The sequence below is a fragment of the Mytilus trossulus genome, chromosome 14, assembly GCF_036588685.1.
Source record: "Mytilus trossulus isolate FHL-02 chromosome 14, PNRI_Mtr1.1.1.hap1, whole genome shotgun sequence".
Lineage (NCBI taxonomy): Eukaryota > Metazoa > Mollusca > Bivalvia > Mytilida > Mytilidae > Mytilus > Mytilus trossulus.
In genome coordinates, this window is record NC_086386.1 from 19944368 (window position 1) to 19956983 (window position 12616).

A 12616-nucleotide genomic window follows, 5' to 3' on the forward strand; every position below is an offset into this window, starting at 1 on the left:
TGAATGCCATCATGTAGTTCATTTCTTTGGAAGAAATTGATTTGAAACGCAAAGCATTGTTTTGTTAGATTAATCTTCCTATTGATTTCAGTAAACATCCTACATATCTTAGTTGTCGCCAATTTTTTATACTTTTTTTTACTAGATATTTAAATATATACAAATCTAATATAAGGTATAACCTTCTTCTCTTTCGAATTTTAGGATGTATGCATTTTCTTCTACTTTTTCCATACAGACGACGTCAACATCAGCACCCCTCCTTGATTCAAAGTAAAGTTTCATCGTTTCTGCAGGCACCTTTTCTGTATCAAAACCGCTAACATGAATTGCAAAATAATTTCCGTCACCTTCTGCTTCCTTAATATCTGGATGGGGATCGTCCAAGGCATCTGGCATATGAGCTTCAATCTCAATAACTTTTCCTTGAAAAAGCATTGGAGTTTTCTTGAGCACTCGTTCGACAACTGAAAAGATAATCCAATTAAACGTTTTTTTTAATTATTGAAAAAATACTTTGAAACTAAACGTAAATGAAAAAAAAATTTAGCAGAACTACTATTATTTTATCAATAAATATGAAAACTTTGACTAATTGAGTAATATTTTTATCGGCAGATTGTTTTCAGTACTGTATACTAACCATGCATATAATGAAGTAGATAACCTCCTCTATTTAATCTGCATTATTATACGCTAGGCATGTTAAAGGGTCCATAGCTATGTAATCGTAACAAAGCAGATTAAGAAAAAAGATACACTACAATATGTTTCTATTGTATCGGAAAACGATCTATATGCAATAAACTAACACAGAAAGTATGATGTGTCCACTTTTTGGCCCTATGAATTTAAAACACAAAACTTAGTATATGTCTACCAATATTTTGGCATGATTATAACTTAATCGGTAGTAGACAGAAAAATATCCTGTCCTACAAAATTGAAAACTATGCAGGAAATAGTTTTGGCGCACTAAATAAATTATTGTTCAATCTTCATGCTGACCTTCTGTTTCTTCTTCTCTTGTTTGGCGGATTCTTAGCTGAACATTCAGTATAAAATTAAAGCCAACACTGGGTCGATACATAGCGACGAACGCTAAGTCCCCGTGGGTTTTAATCTCCGTTGATAGAAACTAAGGTCCCAGTAAAAATGACCTTAGATAAATATACCTATATTTTGTGTGACAATGGTTGATTATATGACTGTCAATGGGTAGATCACTCATTAATCTGTGGCTTTTATATGTAAAGACCATAATAGCGTTCCATATGAAGGTAAATGGCAAAAAAAGGCTTCGGACGGTTTAACGTTCAAACTGACCATTTGTGTTTTAGTAAGTCGCCATCCAATTTCTGTTCGTTATTTGTCAATTAAAATCACTTCTATTCTAAATCTATAAATATCAGCATATCAATGATTAATAATGTCTGCTTATGTTCCTTGAATAAACATTTATGTTGTATTTGTTTGAAATTACCGAAAGTATCATATCAATGATAATTATGATGTAGTTTTTGAAATGTAGAAGAAAAAACTGTTGATAATCAAAACCGCTTACATTCCGATTCTTAAAATACTTGAAACGTTTCAAGTTAAAAGTCCTTTTTTGAACATTATCTTTTTTTCGAATCATTAATCAATAGTTTTTACCATCGTCTTCCTCAAAAGTGACTATTGCAGTGTGCTTTTCTTCGTCATAGTCTACTTCTTCTACACTGGCACCTCCTGACTTCCTTACATTTTCAAAGAAGAATGTTAAAGCATCTTCTGTTGCATCTGATGGAATTTTGGACACTCTAAGCATTTTAGACATTGTGGTATCTGTTATATATATACAAACATTGACAATATAAACTAGTTTATATTTACTTGACAAAACATTGTCCTAATAAACTCATTATGTATACCAGGATTATTACTTGAGCCTGAAAAAAATACATAAACTGGTTTACCTTTTACAAATTATGACTTGAATGGAGAGTTGTCTCATTGGGACTCATACCATATATTATATTATCGCTATTATGTATATTTCTTCGTCTGCTATGAAAATACATTATATATTCAACCGTTCACTTCATTTTGTTACGTAAAAACACCAAATTACAGCTCATCAACAGTGAAAATGGTCATCGCCATATTTGAACACGCCGGATGAGACATCTTTTTTTAAATGAATGAACTACCTGAGCAACTACATATTTATATCAAATACGCCTACGCCAAAAAAAATAGTACCACAAAAGAAAATGCATTATCATCGCATAAGATACTTTTTTTTACTGAAATTTAAATTAAATGATTTTCGAAAATACAAATAATAGCGATAAATAGATTATTTATGTTTTTTCAAACTCGATGCATTTTCTCGTTTAAAAAAACATAAATAATTTATAATTATCGCTATTATCTGTATTTTTCCTTTGATGTTTTTTGTGATAATTTTCACTTCACTCGTGTAGAGTGAGAATGAAAATTATCGCTAGTTTCTAAGGTCCTTAGCAACAGCGTATTAATCTAATTCATGCGCTAGAGTGTCGGCCAATCAGAAAAGATTAGCCGGAACTATACAAAAAAATGTTATCGGATGACTGCGCTGAAATGTCAAAGATGATTTCTCGTTTTAATATTTTACCGTGAATTTCGCCGTTAAATAATTTATTGGAAGTAAATAAAAGTAATCAAATCATGTTTTTAACAGATACAAATGTCCTTTTTTTACATAAGTCTACTTCAAATCATCGTAGGTCTGTCTGCATGTACACTTCTTCATACATGTATATTTCTTCGTCTGCTATGAAAATACATTATATATTCAACCGTTCACTTCATTTTGTTACGTAAAAACACCAAATTACAGCTCATCAACAGTGAAAATGGTCATCGACATATTTGAACACGCCGGATGGTCAGATGAGACATCTTTTTTCAAATGAATGAACTACCTGAGCAACTACATATTTATACCAAATAAGCCTACGCCAAAAAAAAAGTACCACAAAAGAAAATGCATTATCATCGTATAAGATACTTTTTTTTTACTGAAATTTAAATTGAATGATATTCGAAAATACAAATAATAGCGATAAATAGATTATTTATGTTTTTTTAAACTCGATGCATTTTCTCATTCTCATCTCATCTCAGGGCTTCGATGCATTTTCTCATTCTCATCTCATCTCAGGGCGGAAAAAAACATAAATAATCTATAAATATCAATGAAATTCATTATTGAACATGCTTAGGTTATTAATAAGCCTAAGTTATGTTTTAGGGTATTTCAAATGATAGAATGTCTGATTGATTTTCAATAGAAAGAATATTAATTAGACAAAAAGAAGATGTGGTATGATTGACAATGAGACAACTCTCCACAAGACACCAAATATAGACATGTTTTCAAATGTTCATGTTATCATTACATGCATAATAAAAAGGAATTTCGATTATGTTGAAAACATCTAAAACAAATAAAGTGCAGATATCATCGACATCGAGCACAAGTCAGCATGATGGAGACTGAATTAAATAAACTTAACGTATTAGATCGACTGCAAGTCTTCTAAAACATAGTTATATTGATATTGACGGTTCTTTATACAAATGATCAAGTATGTTTTATTTCGGGTAATACAATTTTACAACAAAATCAAAGAAAATTGGTAAGTAAAATAACATTTAAAATATAAACTCCAAATAAAATTTAAAATGGAAAGTGACGAAATTATTATCTCATACACAGCAAACGTATGAAAAACAACTGTCATAAAACAACGGTATTTCATTTTACCATCCAAATGATTTTGAAACGAGCGTGTCGAGTCTAATTAATGGCATCAACCCAGTGGTGCAAATAGTTATCAAAGGTACCAGGATTATGATTACGTACGCGAGACGCGCTTTTTTTCTACATGAGACTCATCATTAACGCTGATATCAAAAAAGTTGTAATGCCAAACAAGGATAAAGTTGAAAAGCATTTAGGATCCTAAATTCCAAAAAGTTGTGCTAAATACGGCTAGGGTAATCTATTCCTTGTACAAGAAAATCCTTAGTTTTTCAAAATATTCAAAGTTTGGTAAACAGGGAATTCATAAAAATGACCACATAATTGATATACATGTCAACACCGAAGTGCTTACTTCTGAGATGGTGATACCCGCGGGGACGAATCTTACACCAGCAGTGGCATCGACCCAATATAAAAAAGAAGATGTGGTATGATTGCCAATGGGACAACTATCCACAAAAGACCAAAATAACACAAACATTATCAACTATAGGTCACCGTATGGCCTTCAACAATGAGCAAAGCCGGCTAATGTTTACAAAAGCCGCACCAAATCATTAGCCCGGTATCTTTTGTGTGTTTTTACGGATGACGCATGCGCATATCTTGTTTTTATTAATAATCATGACTGGTCATACACATTAGGTAAAAATGGTCTATATCACGATAATTCTGCCAGTAGCGTTTATATTTTAAATATAATTATGGATATTAAAGGAATAATATCTGAACAAAGACCTTGCATTAGATTTTTTCTAGAAAAAAAAAGGGATTGTAAAAAGTTAATTCGGGTCCTCGTCGGCTTAGTGGTCTAAGTTGTTCATCTGCTATATAATTAGTTACACTTCGTTTGTGAGTTCGATAGCAGCACGTGGCAGCTGCATCTGATTCTTATCATAAATATCCTAGGATAGCCATTTTTGCTCGGTTGCTATCTAAGCTTCAAATAGCATTTCCAAGTTTCTTGATTTATTGATTGACAACATATGTGTTACCTTTTTATGGGCGTTTTCATTAAATCGGCATTCCCATGTGAAGCAACTATATTCCTCTTCTTGTCGTTTTGTTCCTTCAATCATACGAGACTAACTTTCCAAAGAAACGTATATAGTATATAGATGATGTTCTCACTATAGATAATTCAAAACTTGTTGACTATATTGAAATCATCTATCAAATCGATTTTGAGAAAAAGATACAACAGACAATGTCTGTCTCATATCTTGAATTGCATCCATAATGAAATCATTTAAAACAAAACTTCCAAATTGTTATGTAGTGCCTGTAGTGGTGATGTTGAAATCATTCCATCAATACGAACGCCAGCACGAGTTGGTTGACTGTATTGAACATCTGTTTTATTGATGGCGACGGATATGTTCAAATAATCGTGACCCGTCCCCTTTTCCCCGAATGATTGCAAATGAGACAATTCTTTACAACAGACAAAATGACTCAAAAATTTAAAACAACTGTAGGTCACCGTTCGGTCGTCAACAATGAGCAAAGTCTATACCGCATATTCAGATATAAAAGGTTTAGTTTAAACATATTTTATTTGCTGAATTAAAGCAAAATGGATTAGACACAAGTAAATCATACTTATGAAGTTTTCTCCATATAATAGGTTGTTGTGTGTCTGGTAGTCGTTGTCTGTTAGGCGTTGCTACTTGATTTTCGACTTATGAGTTTGATTCCCGAATTTTTTAACACCTTTTAAAAATATATGTCAGGGTTTCTTTCTGAAGATATTAAACAATCTATCGTATGAGGTTTGATAGTAACAAACAAAAACTGCCAGCAACCTTCACGGTTTGACATCAGTCGTCTTATTTTAATGATTGTCTGATATATATCGAAAGCGTGTAGATGCATCATATCAAATCCACATTTTATGATATCATCTAAGAGGGTGTTACGCATAGTTCTGTCGAGTCTTTTTCTATTCCGTATAAAATTATTAAATCGAGAGATGTGAGGTCTGTTAATATAATTACCTATGGTGTGATAAGTTTGTTAATGCAGTCATTACGTCTATCAATTATGAGCGAGTAAGTAATTTAATAACTGTAGTTTTCTTGTTTGGGTTTTTAATCATTTTTTTATCCAAGCTTCACTGATACGTCTCTTGTAGACGAAACGCACAGAAAGCATACAATATTTTAGCCCTGGTATATTTAATGAGTTTATATCTCTAATAATATGATTATACATTGTTGCGACCTCTTCACATTTTCAGAAACATCTAATCTAAATCAGAGGCAGATTCAGGGGGGCCCCCCTTTTTGGAAAAAAAATTGGTTGCTTATATAGGGAATCACTGAAGCGTGACTGGAGCGGGCCCCCTCTTAAGTCAGTCAGTCGGCCCCCACTTATGAAAATTCCTGGATCCGCCACTGTAAATAGGCTAGATCCGAGATACGGTAGTTAGTTGAATCCGTCATTTAATTTCATCACCTCATAACTAAAGGGAAAACGGTAGTATTACATTTCCCCAGCATTAGGTTGGCCTTTTGTGTACCCAAGGCAGGTGAAGGAAGTCAACTTTGGAGCGCTGTGATTGGATGTAAGGGTACAAAATATTTTGTTTTATTATCTATGAATAACTGCAATGTGTAAATTTACAATATGAATTTTAAAACCTATTGAAATATATATTTTCTAGAGAATTATTCCAAAAGGCTTCTAAAATTTCATACATTTGGTGCAAAATGACAGTGGGCATGCATGGATAACATAAACAATCTCCGTTGAAAAATTAGTCATGATACTATTGGCTTCAATTTTAAGAATACAGTAATAAAGTACTAACACCACACATAACTGTTTTATCCAGGTTTTTATTATAAAAACTGGTAAATTTAGAAAATGTTAGTATTGTCGCCTATGGCAGAATAAATAGTACCGTTTTCCCTATAACGTATTCATCGTCACTTCCTACACATGTTAAGCGAAAAGATTGATCTTATACTGCACAAATTATTTTGGAGAATTAAAACCCTCCCTTTGGAGGTACGGAAACTATGGTTACATAAAACTACCCTGCGGAATGACGAGTCGGAAAATGCTTGTTAAACCTTTATAGATCAGAGATTCAGGCGTAGATATCTTCTCGCTTGATGTGTTAATGTTTGAGCTTTTGGTTTTACAATTTGATTAGGGACTTTCCTTTTTAAATTTTCCCAGGAGTTCAGTATTTTTGAAATTTTAGTAGTTCTACCTGTCTTCTATCTGGTAAATAGAAAGCGTGCTCAATTGGTGGGGAAAGACAAGATTCGAGAAATGGCCTACGGTAATATATATTACTCTGAAACAATTCAAATCAAAAGAAAATTGAATCCATTAAAGTAAAAAAATGCAAATTTGTCCAATGAAGATTTGAGTCGGTACATAAAATACAATGTGCTACCAACTCAAAGTGCTTTTGTTGTTAAAACATTTATATTTCAACCTGGAATTTGATAAAAAGTCATATCACAAAAATACTGAACTCAGAAGAGACTTCGAAACGGAAGTCGCCAATCAAATGGCAAAATTAAAATGGTTAAACTTATCAAACGAATGGACAACAATTATCATATTCCTAACTTGAAAATGGCATTTTCAAATGTAAAAAATGGTGACTTAAACCTCGTATTATAGCGCTAAGCCTCTCACTGGACACTTACATGCTATTTGCAATGATATTCCTGACTTCATGGATCCAAACCCCTTTTGATGTTCCTATTTCTTTCCTTAATCACTCAGGGCAGTAATAAGTAGTAAAAAATTCATATTGTATTAAATATATATTTAAAAATATCACTTATATTTTAGATATTTGTTAATGGTCATTATAATATTATTTCGAATTTTCACTCTTTTATTGAATTCTTTACAAACAAAATGAAGAAAACAAAACAGTTAGATTATGTCTTTTGATCTAATATGTAATATATTTTTTTTACTTTTCGTACTTCATTTGTTCGTTTAACTTTTTTTTTTTTTTTTTAAACGTCACTTATGAGTCTTTTGTGGACGAAACACGCGTCTGATGCATATTCAATAAAAATTTCAATCATGATTTTATTTTGATAGTGTCCATGTGGAGAAGTGTGAACATGTGAGAGTTTCCTTTATAAAATCATACTTGTTCAATGCTAGTTTTTCAGCTGTACTCATTGAACGATCATCATCTATTCGTGTCATTATATGGTTTTGTATCATTCCTTAATTTTGCCACATAAATAATGACATAGTAATAATACGTTCTTCATAATTTAATCTTGCACTCAACTGCTGATCATTTAGATCAGAATATGTTGTTATGAACATGTTTCAAACCACTTTGCTATTACTTTTATGAAGTAAATTAAATACGCATTTGCTTTGTTTGAAAACAGATGCAGGGATCAAAATCGGCGTTATCTTCTTAGCATAGGACGGATCGTTCAAAAACTCAAGTCATCGTGTCATTAGGCATGGTTGTTTTTAGAATTGTCAATAAAATTATTTATGTTGTAAAATGGTAGAATTTCGTGGCCTATGTAGTTATAATTAAATTTGTACAATACAGAAACATTCAGTTGGTACCATTGTATTTTAATATCTTAAATAACTTTCCTTTTACAGTATATACGATATAAGCGTAACATTTACGTAAATTTCATTTTCTTTCCATACAATGTGAAAAATTTAACGAGAAATTAAACAATTTTTGATATGCATCTTTACTTGTTTCTCCGTAAATATAGAACGGTTGTAGAAAATATTACACATCACAATAGAAAATAGTTGTATATGTATATGTTTTCCTCGATATCAGAAAAACATAAGGAAATAAGGAAAAACCCATCTTTCTTCTGTTTATCAATGTTCCGTCATTGTGCCGGATGTAAGATACCATCGAGTCCGATAAAATTTTGCCGGTGTGGTTAAGATACAGTGATCATGTTTGAGTTACAAAATGCATAATCGTATGCAATAATCATTGGATTTACTAAAAGTCAAAATTCGACATTTTTTTCGAAAAATTTTTACTAAATAATTTGTGTACTATGTTGTTATGAAGGAAAGTAGGTTCTAAACGTATTTGTGTACAGTAACAATCATTACGTTTGTAATATTCGTAAAACAATATTGCTGTGGAAAAGATATGACAACATATAATCATATCTGAACAAAGATAACTTTCAAAATAGCCATTTTTTGTCTTTTTTTATTTCCGAAGTGTATAATTTTAATTAAGCGTAACTTGTTTTTGTTCGTAGTCAATAAAACAAGTCATAATTATCGTGGTCAATCCTTACCAACTTTGAACATGGCCATTTTGTGCTTTCAGATGGTCATTCATCGCCTTTACATGGAAAAGTATATAAAACGAAAGTTGGGTCAATTTTTTTCTTCAGGATTTTCATTTCAATTCTTAAACAATTCTCTTTAAATGTGTCTGTTACGCGAATATATAATGATTTTGTTAATGTCAGTTATTTAACATACCTTATGCGGTAGGAGAATCATATATAGTTATTCCTCCTGTTGCATTAAATGGCCTACACCCAAACGGTAAGTTATTTCTTTTCAATGCGCATGTCTAATTCGTGGAATTTATTTTCCTTTTTGAGAAAAAAAAAAATCACAAAATAATAGTTTTCCAAAAAGTCGAATTAGGACAATCAGTAAAATGATTTTCAAAACATACTCATGACATGTAAAAGAATCGGTGTTTTGGATATTTTGTTCAATTTGATAAAAAAAAAAACCAACATATATATATATATATATATATGTAGATATAGGAAGATGTGGTGTGAGTGCCAATGAGACAACTCTCCTTCCAAATAACAATTTAAAAATTAAACCATTATAGGTTAAAGTGCGGCCTTCTATATCTATATTTTACAAAATGGGTCAAATACAATACGTAAAAAGATACCAAATTTGAGTTTGCAAGACAAATGGTTCTTGAAATCGAATCCGTGAAATATTTCCAAATCGAATGTTTCGAGGAAGTGTTAGACATGTTTGAAAAATAATCGATATAAACCCTTTACACATGCATGGATGACAGGTAAACATGGGACAAATATTATTTACGATGATCACAATTTCAAGCACTTATGTAGGCATTATCTACCGGTGATTTAATACATTATAGGATATCATAATGCAAACGTTAATGTTCTTGTTCGTCAACTCAAACGAACATAAAATACTTATAAATAAAAAACCAAACACTATTTGGGATATCAGCTCGCCTGGACAGTACAGTTAAGTTATGTTTATTCATTTTAATTACAATATATGAATATTTGTCTGCACGCCCGTAGCCGCTGCTTCTACATATCATTTTCCAATTATACACAATCTTCTTTATATCTTTTTAACAATCTTTTCAAGCATGTATAATCTCAAAAAAACATCCACATCAATCATAAACATGGATACATCAATCATAAACATGAATACATCAATTTACAAAAATAATTATATCTATAAAATAGTTTTATATACCCAATTGTTTAGATACTGACAATCTATTATCTATTATACTTTCTTTTATATAACCATCTTTAGCATTTTCGCTATCCATCGCCCATGCTTTTTAAAAAGACGATCGTCAACTCCTGCTGCTGCTGCAGCGGTTGCTCCCCCTGAACGTAAACTGTGAAGACCAAACTGTTTTTTATTTTATCTAAAACGATGGTTTCTAATGCATTCAACAATACTTCTCTAGCTCTAGTGTATGAAAGTGGTTATTTTTTCCTTAACTTATAAGTACCACTTTTACTACAATAACTTAAAGACCTGAAGACAAATTCGTCAGAAGGTTCTAATATAGCCAGCCACTGGACAAATTTTATTTACAGCTTTAGAAATAACTACATCACGACCTTCCCTGTAAACATCAGTTTTGCTCTGTTTTAAAAATAGCTTAACATGAGTAGGAAAAAAGGTTACATTAGATCTTTTCAAATTTACTAATTCAGAATCGTAAAAATCCTGCATAAGTTAATAAGCACATGCATGCAATGCGTAGATCTTTAAGATTATTACAATCTTGACCATATAAATGAACATTTTTTGACAAAATGTTAGCTGAAATAGGTTCCTTTTTGTTAATTTTGTGTCCAATTTTTCTGTATGATCCTTCACGATCCGAAATAACCAAGTCGGAATTGCAAGGGTTCGGAAAACCGGCCAGCTTGTGTGCCCAAGAAATCGCATATACAGCCTTGTCTATTTTACTTGTAGAGTTGAATGTTTCTAATAAATGAACTAAGTATAATGCAATATGAACAGTAGAAGCTAGTAATGAAAAAAATACAATGTAATTTTGACCACTTACACCATGAGTTGAATCCATATGTGTACTACTTTTTAGTGCTGTCCGCCCTCGACGATCGAACATAATCTTGAAGCTTCTGTACAAGATAATCAGGCATACTATGATGAATATCGCTGGACAATGATTGCCATATCCCAAAATTGAAAATGTCTGTAAAATGCGTTAACGCTATAAAAATTAATAAACTCAAAACATAATATATATTTAAAAATTAGCATGACCATACTTCATATTAAACCAGAAGTCTTGTCACATACTTTTGACCTTGTCAACTATAATTCTTCTATACTTGACCTTGTCACCACCAATATATTATTGGTAGAATCATTAATACACGTGACCATGTCAACTATTTTCTATATGACCGTGTCACCGCTACCCAGTAGCATCTAACATAACCGCCAAAACTGGTGTTATGAATTGTTCATGAGCAAATATAGAACTTGGGTTCGACCCTCCTACAAAGATACCTTCTGTTTCTATAAATTCAATTACATCTGTAACATGTTCCTGGTATTCTAAGTTTTTATCGATAATCTTAGTCCAATAGGCTGTCGATTTCCATTTAGGAACAATCAAGGTCCCTTTAGCCTTACAGTATATCAAGTGTTTAATACACCGAATAACCGAATAAACAGGTGGTACCAACCAATTATTCTCATTTGACCAATCTTGTATAAAAGCATCTACAGCTATTGCACACTGGTTCCAAAACAGAGAATTGTATCTACACACTTTTGCATTCTGAGAATTAGCAAACCTGTCTATTGTGTAAGGACCCCATAAATCATTCATAAATTGAAAAAAACTCATTTGATACGCCCCAGTCCTCGTAATCAACCATTCTACTGATATAATCAGCTTGAGAGTTTTGTGATCTAGGAATCCATTGAATGTCAATGGAAATGCATTTTTGAATACAGACCAAAAATATCGACAAAGGTAAAATTTGTAGTTTGTCATTCATACCACCAGCTTTTACAATGGTAACACATTTCTGATTATCTGTGTACCATTTAAGCGTTTTGCTTTCAAAAACATTTTTGAAAGATATCAAGACTAGCTCTATAGCCTCCAACTCCCTCCATGTCGAACTTTCTTGAGCTTCAGAAAAATCCCACGTTTCATTTAAAAATTTCTTGTCAAGTTCTACTGAATATGCACCTGCCCGTTACCACTGGCGTCAGAGTTAATTACAACATGTGACTTTGAGTAATGACCCAACAACTTAATGTTTAAACTATGTATGTTTTTTAACCAAAAATGCAGTTCTGATAAGACTTTGTACGGACATGGAAATAACAGCCATTTGTCCCATTCTATTCTACACTCTATTGTTATATAACACAATTTTGTGATAATTCTAGCTACATTGCCAATGACTGGAGCCATGGAAATTTTACCTACAACCTGAGTTAAGGTCCTATCAGTTATTTTAGGAAATCTTCCTATAACTGATACAAGCGACACACGCATTTACACGTCTGTCTGGA

General features: G+C 32.0%; 1 protein-coding gene across 1 annotated transcript in view; it reads right to left on the reverse strand.

Moving 5' to 3' along the window:
- The window catches only part of LOC134697554 (protein mono-ADP-ribosyltransferase PARP14-like), a 46913-nt gene extending 45094 nt beyond the window's left edge, over positions 1 to 1819 (reverse strand). The window contains exons 1-2 of the mRNA XM_063559835.1: positions 1657 to 1819; positions 183 to 467 (exon numbers count right to left, since the gene is read on the reverse strand). Of these exons, the coding sequence (XP_063415905.1) occupies positions 183 to 467; positions 1657 to 1819 (448 nt within the window). The remainder of the gene's footprint in view (positions 1 to 182; positions 468 to 1656) is intronic.
- Between the last annotated feature and the right edge of the window lie 10797 nt (positions 1820 to 12616).